The sequence below is a fragment of the Scyliorhinus torazame genome, chromosome 17 (assembly GCF_047496885.1).
Source record: "Scyliorhinus torazame isolate Kashiwa2021f chromosome 17, sScyTor2.1, whole genome shotgun sequence".
Lineage (NCBI taxonomy): Eukaryota > Metazoa > Chordata > Chondrichthyes > Carcharhiniformes > Scyliorhinidae > Scyliorhinus > Scyliorhinus torazame.
In genome coordinates this window covers 16,465,068-16,489,537 of record NC_092723.1, presented here as the reverse complement: position 1 = coordinate 16,489,537, position 24,470 = coordinate 16,465,068, and the positions used below count along the sequence as shown (strand labels likewise).

The following is a 24,470-nucleotide window of genomic DNA, read 5'->3' as shown; positions in this document are numbered from 1 at the left end:
GAGGGTGGAGAGAGAAAGGGGGAATGAGGGTGGTGAGAGAAAGGGGGAATGAGGGTGGAGAGAGAAAGGGGGAATGAGGGTGGAGAGAGAAAGGGGGAATGAGGGTGGAGAGAGAAAGGGGGAATGAGGGTGGAGAGAGAAAGGGGGAATGAGGGTGGAGAGAGAAAGGGGGAATGAGGGTGGAGAGAGAAAGGGGGAATGAGGGTGGAGAGAGAAAGGGGGAATGAGGGTGGAGAGAGAGGGAATGAGGGTGGAGAGAGAGGGAATGAGGGTGGAGAGAGAGGGAATGAGGGTGGCGAGAGAGGGAATGAGGGTGGCGAGAGAGGGAATGAGGGTGGCGAGAGAGGGAATGAGGGTGGCGAGAGAGGGAATGAGGGTGGCGAGAGAGGGAATGAGGGTGGCGAGAGAGGGAATGAGGGTGGCGAGAGAGGGAATGAGGGTGGCGAGAGAGGGAATGAGGGTGGCGAGAGAGGGAATGAGGGTGGCGAGAGAGGGAATGAGGGTGGCGAGAGAGGGAATGAGGGTGGCGAGAGAGGGAATGAGGGTGGCGAGAGAGGGAATGAGGGTGGCGAGAGAGGGAATGAGGGTGGCGAGAGAGGGAATGAGGGTGGCGAGAGAGGGAATGAGGGTGGCGAGAGAGGGAATGAGGGTGGCGAGAGAGGGAATGAGGGTGGTGAGAGAGGGAATGAGGGTGGCGAGAGAGGGAATGAGGGTGGCGAGAGAGGGAATGAGGGTGGCGAGAGAGGGAATGAGGGTGGCGAGAGAGGGAATGAGGGTGGCGAGAGAGGGAATGAGGGTGGCGAGAGAGGGAATGAGGGTGGCGAGAGAGGGAATGAGGGTGGAGAGAGAGGGAATGAGGGTGGAGAGAGAAAGGGGGAATGAGGGTGGAGAGAGAAAGGGGGAATGAGGGTGGAGAGAGAAAGGGGGAATGAGGGTGGAGAGAGAAAGGGGGAATGAGGGTGGTGAGAGAAAGGGGGAATGAGGGTGGAGAGAGAAAGGGGGAATGAGGGTGGAGAGAGAAAGGGGGAATGAGGGTGGAGAGAGAAAGGGGGAATGAGGGTGGAGAGAGAAAGGGGGAATGAGGGTGGAGAGAGAAAGGGGGAATGAGGGTGGAGAGAGAAAGGGGGAATGAGGGTGGAGAGAGAAAGGGGGAATGAGGGTGGAGAGAGAAAGGGGGAATGAGGGTGGAGAGAGAGAAAGGGGGAATGAGGGTGGAGAGAGAAAGGGGGAATGAGGGTGGAGAGAGAAAGGGGGAATGAGGGTGGAGAGAGAAAGGGGGAATGAGGGTGGAGAGAGAAAGGGGGAATGAGGGTGGAGAGAGAAAGGGGGAATGAGGGTGGAGAGAGAAAGGGGGAATGAGGGTGGAGAGAGAAAGGGGGAATGAGGGTGGAGAGAGAAAGGGGGAATGAGGGTGGAGAGAGAAAGGGGGAATGAGGGTGGAGAGAGAAAGGGGGAATGAGGGTGGAGAGAGAAAGGGGGAATGAGGGTGGAGAGAGAAAGGGGGAATGAGGGTGGAGAGAGAAAGGGGGAATGAGGGTGGAGAGAGAAAGGGGGAATGAGGGTGGAGAGAGAAAGGGGGAATGAGGGTGGAGAGAGAAAGGGGGAATGAGGGTGGAGAGAGAAAGGGGGAATGAGGGTGGAGAGAGAAAGGGGGAATGAGGGTGGAGAGAGAAAGGGGGAATGAGGGTGGAGAGAGAAAGGGGGAATGAGGGTGGAGAGAGAAAGGGGGAATGAGGGTGGAGAGAGAAAGGGGGAATGAGGGTGGAGAGAGAAAGGGGGAATGAGGGTGGAGAGAGAAAGGGGGAATGAGGGTTGGGAGAGAGGGAATGAGGGTGGGGAGAGAGGGAATGAGGGTGGGGAGAGAGGGAATGAGGGTGGGGAGAGAGGGAATGAGGGTGGGGAGAGAGGGAATGACGGTGGGGAGAGAGGGAATGACGGTGGGGAGAGAGGGAATGAGGGTGGAGAGAGAGGGAATGAGGGTGGAGAGAGAGGGAATGAGGGTGGAGAGAGAGGGAATGAGGGTGGAGAGAGAGGGAATGAGGGTGGAGAGAGAGGGAATGAGGGTGGAGAGAGAGGGAATGAGGGTGGAGGAGAGGGAATGAGGGTGGAGGAGAGGGAATGAGGGTGGAGGAGAGGGAATGAGGGTGGAGGAGAGGGAATGAGGGTGGAGGAGAGGGAATGAGGGTGGAGGAGAGGGAATGAGGGTGGAGGAGAGGGAATGAGGGTGGAGGAGAGGGAATGAGGGTGGAGGAGAGGGAATGAGGGTGGAGGAGAGGGAATGAGGGTGGAGGAGAGGGAATGAGGGTGGAGGAGAGGGAATGAGGGTGGAGGAGAGGGAATGGGGGTGGAGGAGAGGGAATGGGGGTGGGGAGAGAGGGAATGGGGGTGGGGAGAGGGAATGGGGGTGGGGAGAGGGAATGGGGGTGGGGAGAGGGAATGGGGGTGGGGAGAGGGAATGGGGGTGGGGAGAGGGAATGGGGGTGGGGAGAGGGAATGAGGGTGGGGAGAGGAATGAGGGTGGGGAGAGGGAATGAGGGTGGGGAGAGGGAATGAGGGTGGGGAGAGGGAATGAGGGTGGGGAGAGGGAATGAGGGTGGGGAGAGGGAATGAGGGTGGGGAGAGGGAATGAGGGTGGGGAGAGGGAATGAGGGTGGGGAGAGGGAATGAGGGTGGGGAGAGGGAATGAGGGTGGGGAGAGGGAATGAGGGTGGGGAGAGGGAATGAGGGTGGGGAGAGGGAATGAGGGTGGGGAGAGGGAATGAGGGTGGGGAGAGGGAATGAGGGTGGGGAGAGCGGAATGAGGGTGGAGAGCGGAATGAGGGTGGAGAGCGGAATGAGGGTGGAGAGCGGAATGAGGGTGGAGAGCGGAATGAGGGTGGAGAGCGGAATGAGGGTGGAGAGAGGGAATGAGGGTGGAGAGCAAGAGAGAGGGAATGAGGGTGGAGAGAGAGAGGTGGTATGAGGGTGGAGGGAGGAATGAGGGTGGAGTGAGGAATGAGGGTGGAGGGAGGAATGAGGGTGGAGGGAGGAATGAGGGTGGAGGGAGGAATGAGGGTGGAGGGAGGAATGAGGGTGGAGAGAGGAATGAGGGTGGAGAGGGGAATGAGGGTGGAGAGAGGGAATGAGGGTGGAGAGAGGGAATGAGGGTGGAGAGAGGGAATGAGGGTGGAGAGAGGGAATGAGGGTGGAGAGAGGGAATGAGGGTGGAGAGAGGGAATGAGGGTGGAGAGAGGGAATGAGGGTGGAGAGAGGGAATGAGGGTGGAGAGAGGGAATGAGGGTGGAGAGAGGGAATGAGGGTGGGGAGAGGGAATGAGGGTGGGGAGAGGGAATGAGGGTGGAGAGAGGGAATGAGGGTGGAGAGAGGGAATGAGGGTGGAGAGCGAGAGGGAATGAGGGTGGAGAGCGAGAGGGAATGAGGGTGGAGAGCGAGAGGGAATGAGGGTGGGGAGCGAGAGGGAATGAGGGAGAGGGGGAATGAGGGTGGAGAGACGGAGGGAATGAGGGTGGAGAAGGAGGAATGACGGTGGAGATAGGGAGGGGAAATGAGGGTGGAGGGAGGAGGGGAATGAGGGTGGAGGGAGAGGGGGAATGAGGGTGGAGGGGGAGAGGGAATGAAGGTAGAGAGAGGGAGGAAGTGAAGGTAGAGAGAGAGGGGGAATGAGGGTGGAGGGAGAGGGGGAATGAGGGTGGAGGGAGGAGGGGAATGAGGGTGGAGGGAGAGGGGGAATGAGGGTGGAGGGGGAGAGGGAATGAAGGTAGAGAGAGGGAGGAAGTGAAGGTAGAGAGAGAGGGGGAATGAGGGTGGAGGGAGAGGGGGAATGAGGTTGGAGGGGGAGAGGGAATGAAGGTAGAGAGAGGGAGGAAGTGAAGGTAGAGAGAGAGGGGGAATGAGGGTGGAGGGAGAGGGGTAATGAGGGTGGAGGGAGGGGGAATGAGGCTGGAGGGAGGGAATGAGGGTGGAGAGGGGGAACGAGGTTGGAGAGAGGGGGAACGAGGGTGGAGAGCGGGGGAACGAAGGTGGAGAGCGGGGGAACGAGGGTGGAGAGCGGGGGAACGAGGGTGGAGAGCGGGGGAACGAGGGTGGAGAGCGGGGGAACGAGGGTGGAGAGCGGGGGAACGAGGGTGGAGAGCGGGGGAACGAGGGTGGAGAGCGGGGGAACGAGGGTGGAGAGCGGGGGAACGAGGGTGGAGAGCGGGGGAGCGAGGGTGGAGAGCGGGGGAGCGAGGGTGGAGAGCGGGGGAGCGAGGGTGGAGAGCGGGGGAGCGAGGGTGGAGAGCGGGGGAGCGAGGGTGGAGAGCGGGGGAGCGAGGGTGGAGAGCGGGGGAGCGAGGGTGGAGAGCGGGGGAGCGAGGGTGGAGAGCGGGGGAGCGAGGGTGGAGCGAGAGGGGGAACGAGGGTGGAGCGAGAGGGGGAACGAGGGTGGAGCGAGAGGGGGAACGAGGGTGGAGCGAGAGGGGGAACGCGGGTGGAGCGAGAGGGGGAACGCGGGTGGAGCGAGAGGGGGAACGCGGGTGGAGCGAGAGGGGGTACGCGGGTGGAGCGAGAGGGGGAACGCGGGTGGAGCGAGAGGGGGAACGCGGGTGGAGCGAGAGGGGAAACGCGGGTGGAGCGAGAGGGGGAACGCGGGTGGAGCGAGAGGGGGAACGCGGGTGGAGCGGGAGGGTGGAACGCGGGTGGAGCGGGAGGGGGAACGCGGGTGGAGCGAGAGGGGGAACGCGGGTGGAGCGAGAGGGGGAACGCGGGTGGAGCGAGAGGGGGAACGCGGGTGGAGCGAGAGGGGGAACGAGGGTGGAGCGAGAGGGGGAACGAGGGTGGAGCGAGAGGGGGAACGAGGGTGGAGCGAGAGGGGGAACGAGGGTGGAGCGAGAGGGGGAACGAGGGTGGAGCGAGAGGGGGAACGCGGGTGGAGCGAGAGGGGGAACGCGGGTGGAGCGAGAGGGGGAACGCGGGTGGAGCGAGAGGGGGTACGCGGGTGGAGCGAGAGGGGGAACGCGGGTGGAGCGAGAGGGGGAACGCGGGTGGAGCGAGAGGGGAAACGCGGGTGGAGCGAGAGGGGGAACGCGGGTGGAGCGAGAGGGGGAACGCGGGTGGAGCGGGAGGGTGGAACGCGGGTGGAGCGAGAGGGGGAACGCGGGTGGAGCGAGAGGGGGAACGCGGGTGGAGCGAGAGGGGGAACGCGGGTGGAGCGAGAGGGGGAACGCGGGTGGAGCGAGAGGGGGAACGCGGGTGGAGCGAGAGGGGGAACGCGGGTGGAGCGAGAGGGGGAACGCGGGTGGAGCGAGAGGGGGAACGCGGGTGGAGCGAGAGGGGGAACGCGGGTGGAGCGAGAGGGGGAACGCGGGTGGAGCGAGAGGGGGAACGCGGGTGGAGCGAGAGGGGGAACGCGGGTGGAGCGAGAGGGGGAACGCGGGTGGAGCGAGAGGGGGAACGCGGGTGGAGCGAGAGGGGGAACGCGGGTGGAGCGAGAGGGGGAACGCGGGTGGAGCGAGAGGGGGAACGCGGGTGGAGCGAGAGGGGGAACGCGGGTGGAGCGGGAGGGTGGAACGCGGGTGGAGCGAGAGGGGGAACGCAGGTGGAGCGAGAGGGGGAACGCGGGTGGAGCGAGAGGGGGAACGCGGGTGGAGCGAGAGGGGGAACGCGGGTGGAGCGAGAGGGGGAACGCGGGTGGAGCGAGAGGGGGAACGCGGATGGAGCGAGAGGGGGAACGCGGGTGGAGCGAGAGGGGGAACGCGGGTGGAGCGAGAGGGGGAACGCGGGTGGAGCGAGAGGGGGAACGCGGGTGGAGCGTGTGAGGGTCGGGTGAGAGGTAATGGGGGTTGAGAGAGAGAGCGAGGGAATGAGGATGGAGAGATGGAATTAGTGTGAAGAGAGAGGGAATGGGTGGTAGTGGGAGGGAATGAAGGTGGAAAGAACGATGGAATGAGAGTGGAGAGCGGGGTAGAATGAGGGCGGAAGAGAGCGGACTGAGTGTGGGAGGGATTGGGTTATGCAGGAGGGAGGGAGTCTGGGAGGGGGGGAAATTGGGCCGAGAGAAATGCAACCGTGGAATAAGGGAGGGGGAATGTGGGAAACGAGAAGGCCGAGGGAGGAGAAATGGGGGGAAATGAGGGGAACGAGGGAGGGGAGGAGAACAGGAGGGAATGAGCGGGACGGGAGGAGAGCGGATGGAGGGGGACTGGAGGGAGGGGGGACAGGAGGAGAGTGGGAGGTTGCAAGGGAGTAGGTTGGCTGTGGGTCTGAGAATGTTTTCAGTTGGTGTGGGGTTGCCCTCCAGCTGCTGATTGGCTTGCTCTTAAATGTTTGCTTTAATAACGAACTGCAAAACTTGCTGCATGAAATCACCACAGCACCGAAGAAGGTCATTCACCCCATCCTGCTTGGGCCAGCTCTCTGAAAGCTATCCAATTCCTCCCAGGTCCCTGTGCATTAAATAAAAATGTGTGATGTCACAAACCTCCACCAGACAAGAAGTATTTTGCCTTGGATAATGAAGGTGAGGATCTGTCCTTAAACCTCCCAAAACAATGGTCACAGTATCGGCCTTCCTACCACAGGGTGGCTCCTAGAAAGGCTGTGTATGTCCTTAAAGAGGGCCTTCTTGCTGGCAGCCCAGTGGGCACTGACTGAGGAGACTTGCACTATCCAATAGTGCGATGGATGCAGATTCAATAGGTACCTTTAAAAAGGAAATTGGATAAAATCTTGGAAAAGGGAAAATGCAGCTGAAACATGGAGCGTTTTTGTGGAACACGCACAGCAATGCTGGGCCAAATGGCTGCCTTCTGCACCCTGAATCCATGGATACTGTTAGGCTGATGTCGGGCAGTTAGAAGAATATCCTACAAAAGATGAAACGTGACAGTTTGCATCAGTCATGGACGGCGGCAGGGGAAGAGAATCTTCAATTGTTTTCAAGACCTGACATCTAAATTGGTCTGTTTTCATTTTCTTTTTTTTTTCAAACAGAGTCCTTTGGACAGAACTACCCAGAGGTAGGTTTGAGACACTTTCATGTTTTTAGCGATTGCTGTGAAAGTTCTCTTTGAGCTCTTTTATTTTTTCTGTTAGTAACCATCTCGGCAACATGCATGCTTTCAACAGTGTAACGGTTATGAGTGTTAATATTGTAATAAACGTGTTGCAGAAGCTCGAGCTATGGGGTATGAGTTTGACTCCAGTCGTGCAGTGAAAATCCTTTCTTTCTGCTGGCGGTTGCATAGGTCTGTACTTGGTTCTAGGTAACGAAAAGCGTAAGATGTGGTTCAGAGGATTCACCTGAGGAAGGAGCTGCGCTCCGAAAGCTCGTGATTCGAAACAAACCTGTTGGACTTATCATAGAATTTACAGTGCAGAAGGAGGCCATTCGGCCCATCGAGTCTGCATCGGCTCTTGGAAAGAGCACCCTACCCAAGGTCAACACCTCCACTCTATCCCCATAACCCAGTAACCCCACTAAGGACAATTTTGGACACTTAAGGGCAATTTATCATGGCCAATCCACCTAATCTGCACATCTTTGGACTGTGGGAGGAAACCGGAGCACCCGGAGGAAACCCACGCACACACGGGGAGGATGTGCAGACTCCGCACAGACAGTGACCCAAGCCGGAATCGAACCTGGGACCCTGGAGCTGTGAAGCAGTTGTGCCATCCACAATGCTACCGTGCTGGTGTTGTAAGACTTCTTGCTGTGATTCAGAGGAAGCACAGTCCAAAACATTGGCCTCGATGCTATAGTTCGGTCTCTGAATATATACCATAACCTAGCTTGACACTCTGGTGTCAGGAGAGCTGGACTTCCAGGAATCGTACTTCAGATGAAATCAAAACCTGAGACTCCGCACCCTGTTCATGTGGAGGCAAGTGGTCATGTCACTGGACACGTAATCCAGAGGCCGAGAGTCATGTCCCGGGGATAAGGGTTCAAATCCCACCGCAGGAGCCGGTGGAATTTAAATGCAATTAATAAAATCTGGAATTGAGACCCAGTCTAAATTATGGTGACCATGAAACTCGTCAGATTACATTAAAAACCCACCTGGGGTTCATCGATATCCTTTCGGGAAAGGAATCTGCTATCCTTGCCTGGTCTGGCCTGAGACTCCAGACCCACAGAAATGTAAGAAGTCTTACGACACCAGGTTAAAGTCCGACAGGTTTGTTTTGAATCACGAGCTTTCGGAGCGCTGCTCCTTCCTCAGGTGAATGAAGAGGTGGGTTCCAGAAGCATATATACAGACAAAGTCAATGATGCAAGACGATACTTTGAATGCGAGTCTTTGCAGGTAATTAAGTCTACAGATCCAACGCCGGCATTTCCATATCACAGAAATGTGGTTACCGGCCTCTCTCAGATGGTCAAACAAACCACTCAGTTCAAGGGCATTTAGGGATGGGCAGCAAAGGCTGGCCGTGCCACATGCCAAAGGAAAGTTTGAAGAAAAGTGGTTCTGGTTTCTGACTAATATTCCCCCCTGGGTGAAGACAGACCATGCTCCATATACTCTGTCCTCCAACATCCAGATGGCCACTTCATACAACGGCAATGGATGTGTTGACTGTTCATGGGGAATAATCTATATGATTGAGTTTACAACAGGCCCAGGCACAAGGCATGTGAAACCTCCAGTGCTGCAGAGGTTCGGGAATCGTCAGTCCAAAGTCACCTGTTTCTCCCAAGCACCACACTCTCAAATCTATCACGGACTTCAACCAACCCCTGCCACAAGCTCTGCTTGCTAGCCATCAGCTCCATCCTTGTCCCTTGCCACTGTCTGAATCTTGGCGGCCTACTTGACTCTGAACTGACCACCTGACATCCTGATCCTGTCCGTCACCAAGACCACCTCTGTCCCTGCCTCAGTTCATCTGCTGCTGAAACTCGCATCAATGCATTTGCCACCTCTGGACTTGACCATTCTGATACTTTCCTGGCTGACTTTCCATCTTGCACTCGCTGCAACCTTGAACTCTGTCCCTATCCTGACTCGCACAAAATCCTTTTCAACACGTCATCCCGTGCTCACTGACGTGCATTAGTTCACGGTTTGGCAAGACCTCAATATTATAATTCTCATCCGTGTTTTTTAAATCCCTCCATTCTCTTGCCCCTCACTAATTCACAAATCTCTGCCAACCCTACACCCCATTGGGAATCTGCATTACTCCAATTTGGACATTGTTCATCCCCAGCTCCTCTGCACCTCCACTAACAGCTGTACCTTTAGTTGCGTCGGCCTTCCAAACTCTGGAATTCTCTCCCTATACTTCCCTACCTCTCACTTTTCCTTTTTAAGATGCTGCTTAAAACCTACCCCTTTGACCAAGCTTTTGTTCACCTGCCCTAATATCAATGCTCTTGCGAAGCACCCAGGGTGGGTTTACCACCACGGAGGCACTATATAAATGCTAGTTGTGTACGAGTCTTGTTGTTCTCTGGAATGTGACTGGGTGTAATTTATTTTGTGTAGGAAGCAGATGGAACCCTGGACTGTATTAGCATGGCCCTCACCTGTACATTTAACAGGTGGGGTACACTGCTCGCCGTGGGGTGCAACGATGGGCGTATCGTCATTTGGGACTTCCTGACGAGGGGTATTGCCAAAATCATCAGCGCGCACATCCATCCTGTTTGCTCGCTATGGTAATTGATCAGCTGTGTTTGGGTGCGCGCGGTGTTTGGCCGTTGGGTCTTCCTCAGCGAATGGTCTCGGTTACTGCTGCCAGCGATTGGCGGGGGAGAATGGACATATTGATTTGTAAGCTGGTAACTAGCCACGCACGGCATGGGTTAGTGTTTTGCAGAGGTTGGGTGAAGTCCGTGTGCCCCTGGAAGAATCGCTGCTCGTGTGTTCTCGGGTAAAGATAAAACCTGGAATGTTGGCAATCTGAAATAGAAACAGAAAATTCCGGAAATTCAAAGCAGGCCGATTAACACCTGAAAGAGAAAAGATGGCAATGTTTCAGAATCCCTGCGCTGCATCTAATCTCCAATTTTTATAGTGTATGTTTCCCAGCCTGTCACATTAAGTTCCCATTGCTGTCACCTATCAGTAATTATTGAAGTGTACACACAAAAACCAATCTAGAATCCAGTGGCTCCTTGATCTTTCAGCTAACTTACGAGGCACATCATTCCAGTTATCCCCCAGTGAGTGACGAATGTGTTTTTCAAGATTGGTTCTCAATTGACTTTTGATTAAATTTGTTTTCCCTCTATCAACTGGTTTAGATTGAGCTTAATCCGATATTCTGTGATCACCTCCCTATGTTGCTAAATATTTTCTGTATCTAAGTGGAGCATAATCTTGTCCAGCCTGTTTTGTAGCTCATTGCCATTTACATTTGAGAAATGTTACTGCTTTCTGCATGTTTTCTAATCACCTTTGGCCCCCTTTGCTGTGAAATGACCAAATTTGCTCGTGCTATTTCAAGTAAGGCTTGCCCAATGCGTTACTAAGCGTTATCATGATCGCTGTACACTTGTGCTGTGCGATTCCAGCTCACCCAACATCTTACTTTGTAAATCACTTTTTGTATTGTCTTGATCTCGTCAGCAATGGTTTTTACCCTTTCAAAGCCTCTTTGTGGTAATTCTGTTGTCTCGAGTATACATCTTTAACGCTTGCTTCATTCTTCATTAAATGCAATGCTCTGCGTTTATCAGTGTTTAAATTTAATTTATAATTTGTCTGCCTTACAGGGCAGCTCGGTGGCATAGTGGTTAGCACTGTGGCTTCACAACGCCAGGGTCCCAGGTTTGATTCCCCGCTGGGTCACTGTCTATGCAGAGTGCACGTTCTCCCCATGTCTGTGTGGGTTTCCTCCGGGTGCTCCGGTTTCCCCCCTCAGTCTAAAGACGTGCAGGTTAGGTGGATTGGCCATGCTAAATTGCCCTTCGTGTCCAAAAAGATTAGGAGGGGTTATTGGGTTAGGGGGATAGGGTGGAAGTGAGGGCTTAAGTGGGTCGGTGCAGACTCGATGGGCTGAATGGTCTCCTTCTGCACTGTATCCTCTGTGTCTATGTCTAATTCAACGACTAATCTAAATTATCCGTGAAACTTGAGCTGTTTTCTTTGGCTTGATTACAGTCCCAAATTGATGTACTCCACAGCAGGATTCGACAATTGCTTTTTGCATCAAGGTCACTTTATGTTGATGAGCAACAACCAGGATCCAAATACTGACCCATGAGGGTCTTGTTTACAGCCACCTGCCTTCCCTTGCGAGTGCACACTCTTCCCTCAGTTTCTTACTAGTGTAGTGTGTAGATTTTACACAAAACTGTGGCAAATTTGGACTTGATTAAGGTAAATATTAAGGACTTTAATCTTTGTATCTTATTTGCTACATGCTCAAAGGAACCCCCCTCCCCATTCTTTTCCCCCCTCATCTGATTCCATCTCTGCCTCCACCATTGGAAGAGCTGTTATTTGCTCCCCCACATTGCTACTTGTTTTAAAAAAAAATACATTTTGAGTGTATTTCTTTCCAATTAAGGGGCCAATTCACCAACCCTACACATCTTTGGGTTGTGGGGGTGAGACCCACGCAGACACGGGGAGAATGTGCAGACTCCGTCTGGCCAATGTCCTGGGGCCAGGATCAAACCCGGGTCCTCGGCACCATGAGGCAGCAGTGCTACCTCTGGGGCATTATGTCGCACCCATTGCTACTCAATTCTCCCTCAGTGTACTCGAACAGGCGAACAGTGTGCCGCCTAGGGGCTTTTCACAGTAACTTCCTTGCAGTGTTAATGTAAGCCTACGTGTGACAATAATAAATATTATTATTACTTGTTTGAGAGTATCTGCATTTTCTCCTCCAACCAGCAGGTGGAAGTGCAACACCAGAGTTCCAATCTTTCAGTTGTCAGTGCCAGTTTTATCCTATAGATCAGTAAAGTATTTCAAGAGTTCTGATCTACAAAGGAATATCACCTTTTCTTAAAATAAATTTAGAGTACCCAATTTTTCCAATTAAGGGGCAATTTAGCATGGCCAATCCGCCTACCCTGCACATCTTTGGGTTGTGGGGATGAAAATGAAAATCGCTTATTGTCACAAGTAGTCTTCAAATGAAGTTACTGTGAAAAGCCCCTAGTCGCCACATTCCGGCACCTGTTCGGGGAGGCTGTTACGGGAATTGAACCGTGCTGCTGGCCTGCCTTGGTCTGCTTTCAAAGCCAGCAATTTAGCCCTGTGCTAAACAGCCCCTGAGGGACAGTGACCCGGGGCCGGGATCAAATCCGGGTCTTCGACTCCATGAGGCAGCAGTGCTACCCAGTGCCCCACCGTGCCGCCCTTCAATGGATTTTCATCTGATGGGCTCTTTCGTCTTCTCCCCGTCATCTCAAATCCTTGCTCTTAATTCAGCACTTCGGTGATGAATAAAGTTGAATATCAGAACTCAGCAGGTCTGTACACAATCTTACTCTGCCACAGGGCAGAGCCTCCCATTAGTGCAGCAATACTGCAGAATCATCCACTCTTCCTCTTCCCTATAACAGGAATTCTCGACAACATTGAAACACGGCAGCTGTTAAAAGGAAAATCACTTCTTCTCCCAATTTATATATTTTGCAACTGTTAAAGTTGAAAAAGTGTAATGAAAATATGTTACCGCAGCAGATTTGATCCACATGTCTCTTTGGCTGATTCACCCTTAATGTTGTTTCTGTTTGGGTCCATTTCTTTAGTTATGGGCAGAGTTGCATGTGGCTCTGTTCATTAAACCAAAAGCCCTCATTTTGATCTTCCCCCTTTAGTGATAGACAATTGATTTTAATAGATTTGTGCGTGCGTTTCAGTATTCTTCGTTGTGACTCAACTCATGAGGATGCAACGGCATTAAAGTTATAAAGGAAAAAGTATACATCTTACAAAATATTGATGCGTTATCTCTTCGATAATATGACACAATTTTGAAAGTCCCCCTCCAAGCCCCACACCATCCTCTCTTGGAACTATATCGCCATTTCCCCACTGTTACTGGGTCAAATCCTGGAAATCCCCTCCTAACAGCACAGTGGGTGTACCTACAACACGGGCTACAGCGGTTCAAGATGGCGGCTTCTCACCACATTCTCGAGGGCTGTGAAGGATGGGCAGCAAATGCTGGTTTAGCCAGCGACGCCCACATCCCGTGACAGAATAAATTAAACATATTATCACTTATTGTTTTTATGCTTTCCAGTTGGAGCCGAGATGGGCATAAACTCGTCAGTGCTTCAACTGATAACATCGTGTCGCTGTGGGACGTTCTATCCGGAGACTGTGACCAGAGGTTCCGCTTCCCCTCACCAGTTCTCAAAGTGCAGTTCCACCCCAGGGATCAGTAAGTAGCCCAACAGTTTGGGTGGATTTGCAATGAAATTGCATGCAAAGTAGAACATTTCAAACCTTTGGCCGCTTCCTTGGGGCTATGAAAGTGGGAGGGGTGAAATGGCTTTCTAAATTTCCTATTTATGTTACTCTTCAAAATGAGAAACCGTTGGAATTTTCAAGGCGCCCTTTCCTACATGACCTGAGGTTGGACAATCGACCCCAGTTTCGGGTGGGAATGGGACCAGTTTGTCATTAATTTGCATTTAAAATTGAAGTACAAGGTGGCAGTTGTGGGAAATGTCCCTTGTCTCTATAAAGAATTGGGTTCCTGCGATATCCCGAGTTATTGGTGTAGGTGGTAAGGCAGTTATAACATCCCTTAGCTTCTGAGTGAGCACCAGGCAGTCTACCATTCCCCAGGCGTGACACAAATTATGCGGAGAACTCTAGGGCAGTGGCTTCCTTTTTCTCGCCCCCTCGCACAATCCTTCCTGATTCTGTTGCATGTTATTCCTTCCTGAATGACAGTAGGTGGGAACCTCCACCGTTACTGTCCTGAGCTTGGCCCCACCCAGAGGGGGGAAACCTGCTTGGTCTCTGTCTAGCCGTCTCGACATTATCAGCAACCATGTGCCAGGAGCGACAGAAACCAAATCTAATCGCTGCAGGTCGAAAGGAGAATCCTGCCAATGCCGCACACCTGAAATAGAAGCGAGAAGGTGCTGGAAATACTCAGCAGGGCAGGCCGAATCTGTGGAGGAAGATCTGAAACCTTAACTCGGCTCCTATGACCTGTCTCCAGGACGAGAAGAGGTTAAAGATTTAACCGTTTATTTCCAATTCCAGAGACGGGTCTCGAGGGGCAGGGAAAAGAAAAGCTAGAAACATCTGTGACTGTCTGCAGGTTAGGAGACGATGGTGCAAGGCAAAAGGGCAATTTAATGGGACAAGTAAAGAAACAAAAAATGGGTCCAGAGGAGGTATAAATAACAGGAGAACTATTGCCAGCACCTATTGTCCAATAAAGTGGGAGTGCAGTTGTTAACTGGTCTTCTGGCCTGCAAGTAGGTTATAGTCATCCCCAATGATATAAACACACATGGCATTGTCTTTAATAACTTTGTGTGTGGAATCTCCTACTTGGCTTCTGAGGGCTAATCGTGGGTTAGCTCTGTTTAATAATGAAGGGCTGGCCCCTGAGGTGATGTATTTGTTTCTGATTTGTATTTGCACTGTATCAACAGGAACAGGGTCCTCGTCTGCCCAATGAAATGTGCTCCAGTGTTGTTAACTCTCTCTGACTCGAAGCATGTGGTTCTACCGGTAGATGATGATTCAGATCTTAACGTCGTGGCAGCTTTTGACCGACGAGGAGAGTATATTTACACAGGGAATGCCAAGGGAAAGGTGAGCAGCACAGGAGAGCTTGTTTTCTCTTTTGCTTCAATTTTCCAATTTTATCAGTGGCAGATCAGATGTGTCGATTCATAGCGTACCTGTACAGGCAAAAGTAAATTTTCCCCAGGATTATTTAAAAAAATTAAATAAACACTTTTTTAAAGGTCTGTTTTTCTCTTTCTTCAGTCTCTCCAAGTAAAAAATGTGAGAACTAAAGTTACAAAGATCCAATGTTCTGTCACAATTGTGAGTCGGTGCAGACTCGATGGCTGAATGGCCACTGTATGTTCTATAATTGTGTCTATTGGTGTACGGTGGTCTTCCTGCCATTTAAGGAACGACATTTTGAGGTCGTCAGATCCAAGTCTTTTGCCCCCCCATTGTTGGCCCTCTTCCTTCTGCCTCGTGGCTATGGTATAGTTCCAGAAGCACCAGAAATCCTCCAATAGCGGCGGCACGGTGGCGCAGTGGTTAGCACTGCTGCCTCAGGGTGCCGAGGACCCAGGTTTGATCATGGCCCCGGGTCACTGTCAGTGCGGAGTTTGCACATTCTCCCCGTGTCTGCGTGGGTCTCACCCCTACAACCCAAAGATGTGCAGGGTAGGTGAATTGGCCGCGCTAAATTGCCCCTTAATTGGAAAAAAAAAGAATTGTGTACTCTAAATAAAAAGAAAAAAAGAAATCCTCCAATAACGTGCCCCGCGGCATCCTTCTTCAGTGATGTTGAAGGGTGAACAATGACTACCTATTGACCAATACTGGAGGAGAGAGACAAGCACACAAAAGGCTTCACCCTACACTTGTCCTTCGCCACTTCTTAGAATGCATCAGAGATCGTCAGGATTTGAAACCCTGGATAGTTTTTGTCAAATTTATTTCCCTACCCCTTAGACTCTGATGGCATTATTGACGGCAAAGCTCAGACGTTGTGAGTTTAGACCTTTTGTCAGAACAGAGTTTTCACGTCTTTTTGCCTTTTACAGTGGACTGCCACGTCTTGTGTTGCAGTTTTTCTATTGATCACGGGTGATATTGCCTACCACGGCAACATAGGAGCAGGGGTAGGCCATTTGGCCCTTCAAGCCTGATCCACCAGTCAATATGATCACAGCTCACCTGGTTGTGATCTCAACTCCACTTTCCTGCCTGTCTCCTAATAATCCTTGGCTCCTTTGCCGAACAGAAATCTGTCTAACTCTTTGTTGAATAAATTCAGAGACCCAGCTTCTACTGCTTTCTGGGGAAGCGAATTCCATACACCAATGACCCTTTGGGAGAATACGTTTCTCCTCCTCCTCCATCTTAAAAGGGAGACATCTTATTTTTAAACTATGTCCCCTAGCTTTATCTTTCACACAAGAGGAAACATCCTTCGTCTAACCACCCTGTCAATTCTCCTCAGGACCTTGGATGTTCCAATGAGATTACCTCTCGTTCTTCTAAACTCTAATGGATAAAGGCTGAACCTGTTCTACTTTTCTTCATTAAACATCCCCTTCATCCGAGGAATGAGCTCAGTGACCTTCTCTGAACTCGTTCTAAAGGAAGCCTCCTTTTAAATAAGGACAACAAAATTGCACCCAGTACTTTACAACTGGTCTCACCAATGCCTTGTACAGCTATAGTAAAACTTCCCTGCTTTTATAATTCATTCCTCTTGCAATAAATACCTACATTCCATTGGCTTTCCTCATTTGTCGTCCCTGCATACTAAACTGATATGATTCATGTAAAATGGGCAGAGAGAGCTGTGATACAGCCACCTCGGGCACTTTGTCCATACGCTGGCTCCTGCATCATTACTCAATTGTCCTGTATCCGTTGGTGATGCTAAAACATGCCTTGCATTTTCAGATCTTGGTTCTAAAGACTGATTCACAGGAGCTGGTAGCTTCATTCCGAGTCACAACAGGCACCAGTAACACCACCGCTATTAAATCTATTGAATTTGCGAGGAAAGGAAGGTGAGGCATTTACTGCTCCCCAGACTTCGCAGGAAGTTTAGAATGGGTTTGATTTTCAATCAATGGCGCGCGTCTGTGTGGACCTGGTACAAATGCCTCAGTGTATTGGATGATTGACCAGTGATTAGAATGGGAGCTCCAGCAAGGTGCCATGTAAACTCCACTCAGATTGCTTTGCAGAATCCTCAGATTTGTGATTTTGCTTCCTCCTAGTGCCTGCTGCCTTTCCTCATTCCCCTGAAGTGAGTTGATTCCTTGTTTGAGTGCAGGTTTATTTTGTGATGAAGTTTGGAAAACATTTCAATCCGGACTGTTGAATACTGTAAAACTGATCTAATATTGATCCCCGCGCTGTCCACAAAATATTCAGTTAGCTGCTTTAATAATTTCTCTTTTCTTTCCTGACTTAAAGCCACATTAAACAAGTGAGACTTTCATCCTCAATCAATTTGTTGTGAACGGTTCAATTAGATTTTTTGTTATGCTTCATACTAACCAACAATCATTTGATAGATCTCACTGCTTTTAATTTCCGTGCTGTGAGAGCCGTTGATTCAATTTCTCTCTCCCTGAACGTAGCGGTGTATTCGCCGCCTCTAATCAATTGTCTTCACCTCGGTAGCGGTTTCCTCATAAACACAGCGGACAGAATCATCCGAGTGTACGATGGCCGGGAGATTTTAACATGTGGGCGCGACGGGGAGCCTGAACCAATGCAGAAGCTGCAGGACCTGGTGAACAGGTAGGTACTTAACTAAACTACGGGAGATGTGCAGTCAACTGGTCAGCAATATCGTAATTATATGTGTGGTATAGACACAGGTTAACAGGATCATCAGCAGTGTGTCGTTATAGGCCTCGACCGTTTTCATATGAAAAGTGTTGGTGTTGAAGAGTGATTCGACTCTGTCAGATCTTCATTTGTTTAATTTAGTTGATTTAATTGAACATCAAATTAGTGGAGGAATGCTTGTTTTTCTCAGTAATGGCTTTCCATTGAAGAATAATTGTGAGATGTGGCACCTTTCAAAATAGCTTCTTTTTGCGTATGTTTAATTATTTAACAAAATGTGGAGATCTCCAGTTTTTATTCAATAAGTTGAATCTTTTTGTTTATAGAAATCGCAAGGCATTAGTACGGTGAGCGTCGATGTATAATCTATAATTTACCTTTCACACCAGAATGAGATATAAAGAGATTCCTTCCATTTTTGTGTTGGTTATTTTTCATATATGACCTGGTGGTTTATCTCAACCTCAGGACACCCTGGAAGAAATGTTGTTTCTCTGGTGATGGAGAGTATATCTGCGCTGGCTCGGCACGCCAGCATGCACTTTACATCTGGGAGAAGAGCATAGGGAACCTGGTGAAGATTCTGCATGGCACCCGGGGAGAGCTGCTGTTGGATGTAGCGGTAAGTGACTATTTGTGACTAATTACATTTGTTACGCCCTTGATCACTGGTAGACTCAAAATTACTGACTTCTTCTGATTCGGGTTGTGACCCTGTGGGTTCTCCCACGTTTAAGATCAAGTAAAATAGGAGCAGGGTTGGGCCATATGCCCCATCCAGTCTGCTCCGCCATTCACTTCTGATCTTCTACATCAACTCTGCTGTCCAGCCAAATCCCTGAATTCATGTAGTGTCCCGAAATTATGTCTCAAATCTGTTCACATACTCCACACACTTTCGGCTGGGGATTCTGGCCATTCCTTGTGGGAGTATTTGGGTTGTCGTCAGCCCCTGCATTGCCCACACTCAAACTGAGAACACTTGTGCCATCTCTGATCCTTCTGTCGTGTACTTCTGCAGCCTTGTGCACCTGCTTCTTGATTGTTCCACAATATAAGCAATCAGACTATGGGGGGGGACGGGGAATTTTAGCTTTTTGCTCATCACAATCACATGCCAGTGAATCTCGAAAGAGGTAAAGTGTAACTTAACTAACAATTGCCAGCACGTTCCTGACACGGCAGCACCTCCGCCTGTTTCTTAATCCTCCCAGCACCTAAAGGTCCTCTCACGTGCTACACCTTTTGGCTGCTACATGCCATTCTCCCACCAAGTCCTACTTCCCAGACTTCTGCACCTCACTGAACCTTGGTCCTTGTTAGTCTCCCATTCCCTGCTAAACCTCAGAGTGAGCCTCTGCGTCTCTGAACTTGGTGGTGAGCGTGGTTGTTTGCCCACACTTGCCTTCTTGTCCACGGCCACCTCCAGTCCCCAGCAAGTTAGGTAGTGTCATGGGTGATGTTATCGGGTTTGACAAAAATCAAGCACAGGACTGGACCCTGTATCCAGGAAGATCGGGACTGAATGTGTGCTGGATTTTATGCATTTTGCCCAACGTGTCTTAGAATACCTAAAATAACATCTGAAAAAAAGAGTATAAGGGTTTTATTCAAATTGCTACCCAGGGCTCCAGCTTAGAGTGTGGCCGGTTTATGGGCTCTTTTGGATTTTGGGATGCCGGATAGGGGGTCTGGTGCCTGTGCTCAATTTTGAATTTGGAAATGTCTTGAAATTGCAATATAAGAAACAGCCATTCAGCCCAACTGGTCCTGACGAATTTCCTTCCATTCAACCTCCTCTAACCCTCTTGGCTTAGTGGGAAGGAAGCAAAATGGTTCTGTATTAGTTAACTGCTTGTCGTGACCATTTAGAGGTGCTAACTTCGGTTGTGGAAAGTAGAATAAGGGATGTGTTGCTTCTGGGCCAAATGAAACTCCCTATAATTTCAAGCCCTCTATGCTTTTGCATAGAATCGCTCTGGTGCAGAAGGAGGCCATTCGGCCTATCGAGTCTGCACCGACCTTCCGAAAGAACACCCCACCTAGGGCCACTCCCCCGCCCTATCCCCATAACCCCACCTAACCTGCACATCTTTGACTATGGGAGGAAATCCACGCAGACACTGAGTGAACATGCAAACTCCTGACAGATAGTCACCCAAGGCCAGAATTGAACCCGGGTGCTGTGAGGCAGTATTGCTAACCACTCCAGTCAGACTCCCAATATGTGTTTCAACAGTGGTAGGCAGTGTGTACTGAAAGCACATGTAAAACTATAGCTTCCCATTGAATGTTTGACACTTAATTCATTTTTGAAATAATCCTTATTCACTCAAGCTCAGACATGTTTGTAATTAAGATGAAGGTTAACGTCTTTTCCTTTCCCTGTAAATTGTTTCTTTAGTGGCACCCGGTCCGACCAATCATAGCCTCGATATCCAGTGGGGTCGTGTCCATTTGGGCTCAGAATCAAGTGGTAAGTGCCGGGGGTGATTTTATCTCTTTAGGATCTGTAGAGTGATCTGCCTGAGTGACTTTTGTCAGATGATAGATACCCACACCAGGATTCCCATTTCTAATAGTGACCCTTGCTGGAAAGTGTGTGCACGAGGTGAAGGATGACTCGTACCCAGCTGTGTAGGCCACAATTAGTGTCTAGACTCATGTGTGGTATAGTCATTGTGGAGAGGATGTCTCACAGCTCCAGAACCCCAGCATGAAACAGGGTTTTTGACAGGTGAGCAGTGAAAAAAGCAGTTGTGCAAATTATTTATCTGTATGTTAATATATGAAAGTATATTTAATGGAAGTGTTGTCCCATCAGACCTCTTGGCTGATTGGTTTGGAAAATAATCAAATGCCATGTGGCGGCCAGGTCCAGTCAGTACGGAGTGTCTGAAAGCTGACGGCGGCATTTGCTGGACATGATATAGCCTCTGTTTCTTGTTTTATTCTTTTCCAGTCCTCAACATCAAAGGCCAGTTTTACAGTTTGAGTAATTTATAACTCAACGGCCTTCACTGTGTCTCCCTAGTCAATCCGGACTGAGGCTGTGAACTGTTGCTATATTTATTTGGTTATAAATATGGCGGTTAATAAGGTCGCCGTTCTTAATCCTAATTACGAGTATACTTTCAGAGTCGGCAGGTATCTCTCGATACCGCCACAAGGTTCAACCCGAATACCGATCAAAGAGCCAATACACCAGTTAGTTAGTTCAAAGTCAATACTATTTATTTACACACCGTAAGATTTATTCATGCACACTAATACTACAAACTAAACTATCTCTAACGCTAATACCTATACTTAACTTCGGGTGCCCACTTAGTCAGAGGAACAATGGCTGTTGTTCGGATCTGAGGCTGTTGGGTTCGAAGAGGTAACAGGAGTACAGTTAAGGTCGCCGTCTGGTAGCGAGCGTTGACCTTGAACTTAGATGCTTCTGGTGATGCTGGTGGATGGGTCTCTCCGCCTGAGAGCCGAATCCAAGAGGCTGAATGTTTGTCGGGGGTTCCTTCGTATACTTGGGGGGGTTTCGCGCGCTTTTAGGAGGGCCTTAAACTTGGTCCCAATTAATTGGGCAGCTTCTTGATCATTGTCATCGATCTTGACCAATAAAGGGGCGGGTGCCCTGATGGCTGGGCGTGTCCTAAGTGGCCGTTGGCCTTGTTTTGTTTGTATCTTTCGGTTGGGGTACTGGCGCCGGGATGTCTGCGACAGTATCGACTACCTGAGTATTAGTCCTTTGTTCCTCGGTGATGGGCCATCAATATGTAAATCGACCCAGAGTTTCGATTCCGTCTGCTGACTGCTTCCCAAATATACATTCAGGCTCTGTGCCTGCTTGTTGCTTAGTATTGTCCACATTTCCCTATATTCTCTGAGTGTCCATTTTGTATTCTGAAAGTGGCCATCCCAGATGGCTCCAGAACTGAAGAGAGGAAGTGGGTAATGCAGCAGCTATAAACCGAGCATCGGGCCCCCTTGTAGGGAACCCCTGTGTTCATTAGTCCCAGCTGAATGGCGGGCGGGGGCAGAATGGGTGGTGAGGAGGAGAGAGATTATTTCCTTCCAGCTGAAGGCACTTTTCTGCTGGCTGCCTAATTCTGGGCATGATGTGGGGATGCCGGCGTTGGACTGGGGTGAGCACAGTAAGAAGTCTTACAACACCAGGTTAGAGTCCAACAGGTTTGTTTCGATGTCACTAGCTTTCGGAGCGCTGCTCCTTCCTCAGGTGAATGAAGAGGTTTGTTCCAGAAACATGTATATAGACTGATTCAAAGATGCCAGACAATGCTTGGAATGCGAGCATTAGCAGGTGATTAAATCTTTACAGATCAAGAGATGGGGTAACCCCAGGTTAAAGAGGTGTGAATTGTATCAAGCCAGGACAGTTGGTAGGATTTCGCAGGCCAGATGGTGGGGGATGAATGTAATGCAACGTGAATCCCAGGTCCCGGTTGAGGCCGCACTCGTGTGCGGAACTTGGCTATAAGTTTCTGCTCGGCGATTCTGCGTTGTTGCGCGTCCTGAAGGCCACCTTGGAGAACGCTTACCCGGAGATCAGAGGCTGAATGCCCTTGACTGCTGAAGTGTTCCCCGACTGGAAGGGAACATTCCTGCCTGGTGATTGTCGCGCGATGTCCGTTCATTTGTTGTCGCAGCGTCTGCATGGTCTCGCCAATGTACCACGCTTCGGGACATCCTTTCCTGCAGCGTATGAGGTAGACAACGTTGGCCGAGTCGCACGAGTATGTACCGCGTGCCTGGTGGGTGGTGTTCTCGCGTGTAATGGTGGTATCCATGTCGATGATCTGGCACGTCTTGCAGAGATTGCCATGGCAGGGTTGTGCGATGTCGTGGTCACTGTTCTGAAGCCTGGTGTTGTAAGACTTCTTATTAATTCTGGGTAGGTTGAGGTGTTTGGGAGCTGTCTGTAGGACTAATCTCAGTTTTGCGCTTTGACCAGTGAAAATGGTTTGATTGGGAAGTGACCGAGGCGAAGTGACTTTTGGAAGTGACCGAGGAGAAAATGAGGTGACTCTATCCCAGAATGAATGACTGGCAAGGCCACCTCTGGAGCAGATGCTTCCTTCTCCCCTTTTTCCCTATCTTCCCTCCCATCACCCACCTATGTTTCTGAATAGATATGCCAGTCTTCCTTTTCGCTCCTAAGAAGGTAAGCTTTTAATTCCGTCTCGGATTTTTGACGTTTGGTTCTCCTGGTGGAGCCTGTTTGACTAAAGCGGTTGCTTCTCTCTCAGGAAAACTGGAGTGCATTTGCTCCAGACTTCAAAGAATTAGATGAAAATGTTGAATATGAAGAGAGAGAATCTGAGTTTGATATTGAAGATGAAGATAAGAGCGAGCCCGAACAGACTGGTAAGACATGTTTGTCCTGTTTTAGTTTTGGCGGGTATGTATTACTGTCTGCACTGCAAGCCCAGCTGGGAAATGGTGGTGTTAATGCTTTGTCTGTGTTGTGGAAACAGTACTCTCCTCTAATATAGCACTCTGCCAAAACACAGATTTCCACTATATTTATACACTATTTGTCGTGTACATAGAACATTGCTTAAATTCCAATCTTGTCCACATATAGGATTATATTAAACTTTTCACCAGAGAAAGGTTCGTTATCACCTCCGAACAAGAGACTATCTATCTTTGCCCATCTCCCCGGAGGCTGCAGTCCATGTGCTCTGACTCAATGCCTGTCCTAACAGTAAATAATCAAGGCCTTGCTGGAGAGTTCTGTTGATTCAGGTCCCTCGTGTGACAAGTGGAGGCTTTTAGGAATATTGGATTCTAACTATTGGGCAATTGAAAGGTTAAACGCCTGGGATTAGAGTGTGTTTGACGGCACTGGTCATGTTTTTTAAAAAAATAATTCCGTTTTGCCGGGCCTGGGTGCTTTTAGGAGCCTGAAGGTGAAATTGACCAAGAGGAATGTGTTTTTCAGTCTGGGCTAATGCACTGTAGTTTGACATGGGACAGTCCCTGGGGAGTTGATGTGCTTTCAATCCCTGGAAAGTTAATTTGATTTTCAGCTTGGGGAGATGATGTCATTGCTGGGTGGAGCTCAGAGATTCAGCGAGAGATTTTTGAGAAAGGTTTTAGGAGAATAATCTTTTATTAGTGTCACAAGTGGGCTTACATTAACACTGCAATGAAGTTACTGTGAAAATCCCCTAGTCACCTGTTCGGGTACACTGAGGGAGAATTCAGAATGTCCAATTCACCTAACAAGCGCTTCCTTCGGGACTTGTGGGATGAAACCAGAGCGTCTGGAGGAAACTCGCGCAGACACAGCGAGAACGTACAGACTCCGCACAGACAGTGACGCAAGCAGGAATCTAACCCGGGACCCTGACACTGTCCAGGTCCCGCCGTTCTAGTGATTTATATGTTGCCTCAATTCCCAAGCAAGTAACTTTGTTGTTTTTGTCAAATTGGTTTCTCGAAGAGTGTCATGTGAATCTTCAGGCTTGCATGCATTAACTTCTCAAAAAAGATTGAGGGAATTGCCGATGCCATTATCAATGTATGTAAGTGGAGGTGGTTAAGGAGGTGGTGGGCGGACACCTCCTCGTAGCAGACGTCAAATACAAAAACGCCCCTCTCAGACTTATTAATGTGTATGCCCCGGCCGTAAAGAGTTCAGCAACTCCCACTGCTGTTGGCCACCTACAAGCCGGAAAAAAAAAAGGGGCAGCACGGTAGCATAGTGGTTAGCACTGTTGTTTCACAGCTCCAGGGTCCCAGGTTAGATTCCTGGCTTGGGTCACTGCCTGTGCGGAGTCTGCACGTTCTCCCCGTGTGTGCGTGGGTTTCCTCCGGGTGCTCCAGTTTCCTCCCACAGTCCAAAGATGTGCAGGTTAGGTGGATTGGCCATGATAAATTGCCCTTAGTGTTGGGTGGGATTACTGGGTTATGGGGATAGGGTGGAGGTGTTGACCTTGGGTAGGGTGCTCTTTCCAAGAG

General features: G+C 50.3%; 1 protein-coding gene across 5 annotated transcripts in view; it reads left to right on the top strand.

Moving 5' to 3' along the window:
* Positions 1-24,470, top strand: part of rbbp5 (retinoblastoma binding protein 5) — a 50,220-nt gene that overhangs the window by 5,338 nt on the left and 20,412 nt on the right. For 4 of the 5 annotated variants that reach the window (XM_072480113.1, XM_072480112.1, XM_072480110.1 and 1 more), the window contains exons 2-10: positions 6,970-6,995; positions 9,474-9,646; positions 13,198-13,338; positions 14,573-14,735; positions 16,581-16,690; positions 17,313-17,432; positions 17,952-18,105; positions 19,888-19,959; positions 22,751-22,868. In XM_072480113.1, the coding sequence (XP_072336214.1) occupies positions 6,970-6,995; positions 9,474-9,646; positions 13,198-13,338; positions 14,573-14,735; positions 16,581-16,690; positions 17,313-17,432; positions 17,952-18,105; positions 19,888-19,959; positions 22,751-22,868 (1,077 nt within the window). The remainder of the gene's footprint in view (positions 1-6,969; positions 6,996-9,473; positions 9,647-13,197; positions 13,339-14,572; positions 14,736-16,580; positions 16,691-17,312; positions 17,433-17,951; positions 18,106-19,887; positions 19,960-22,750; positions 22,869-24,470) is intronic. The other variant, XM_072480111.1, reaches the window with a different exon arrangement.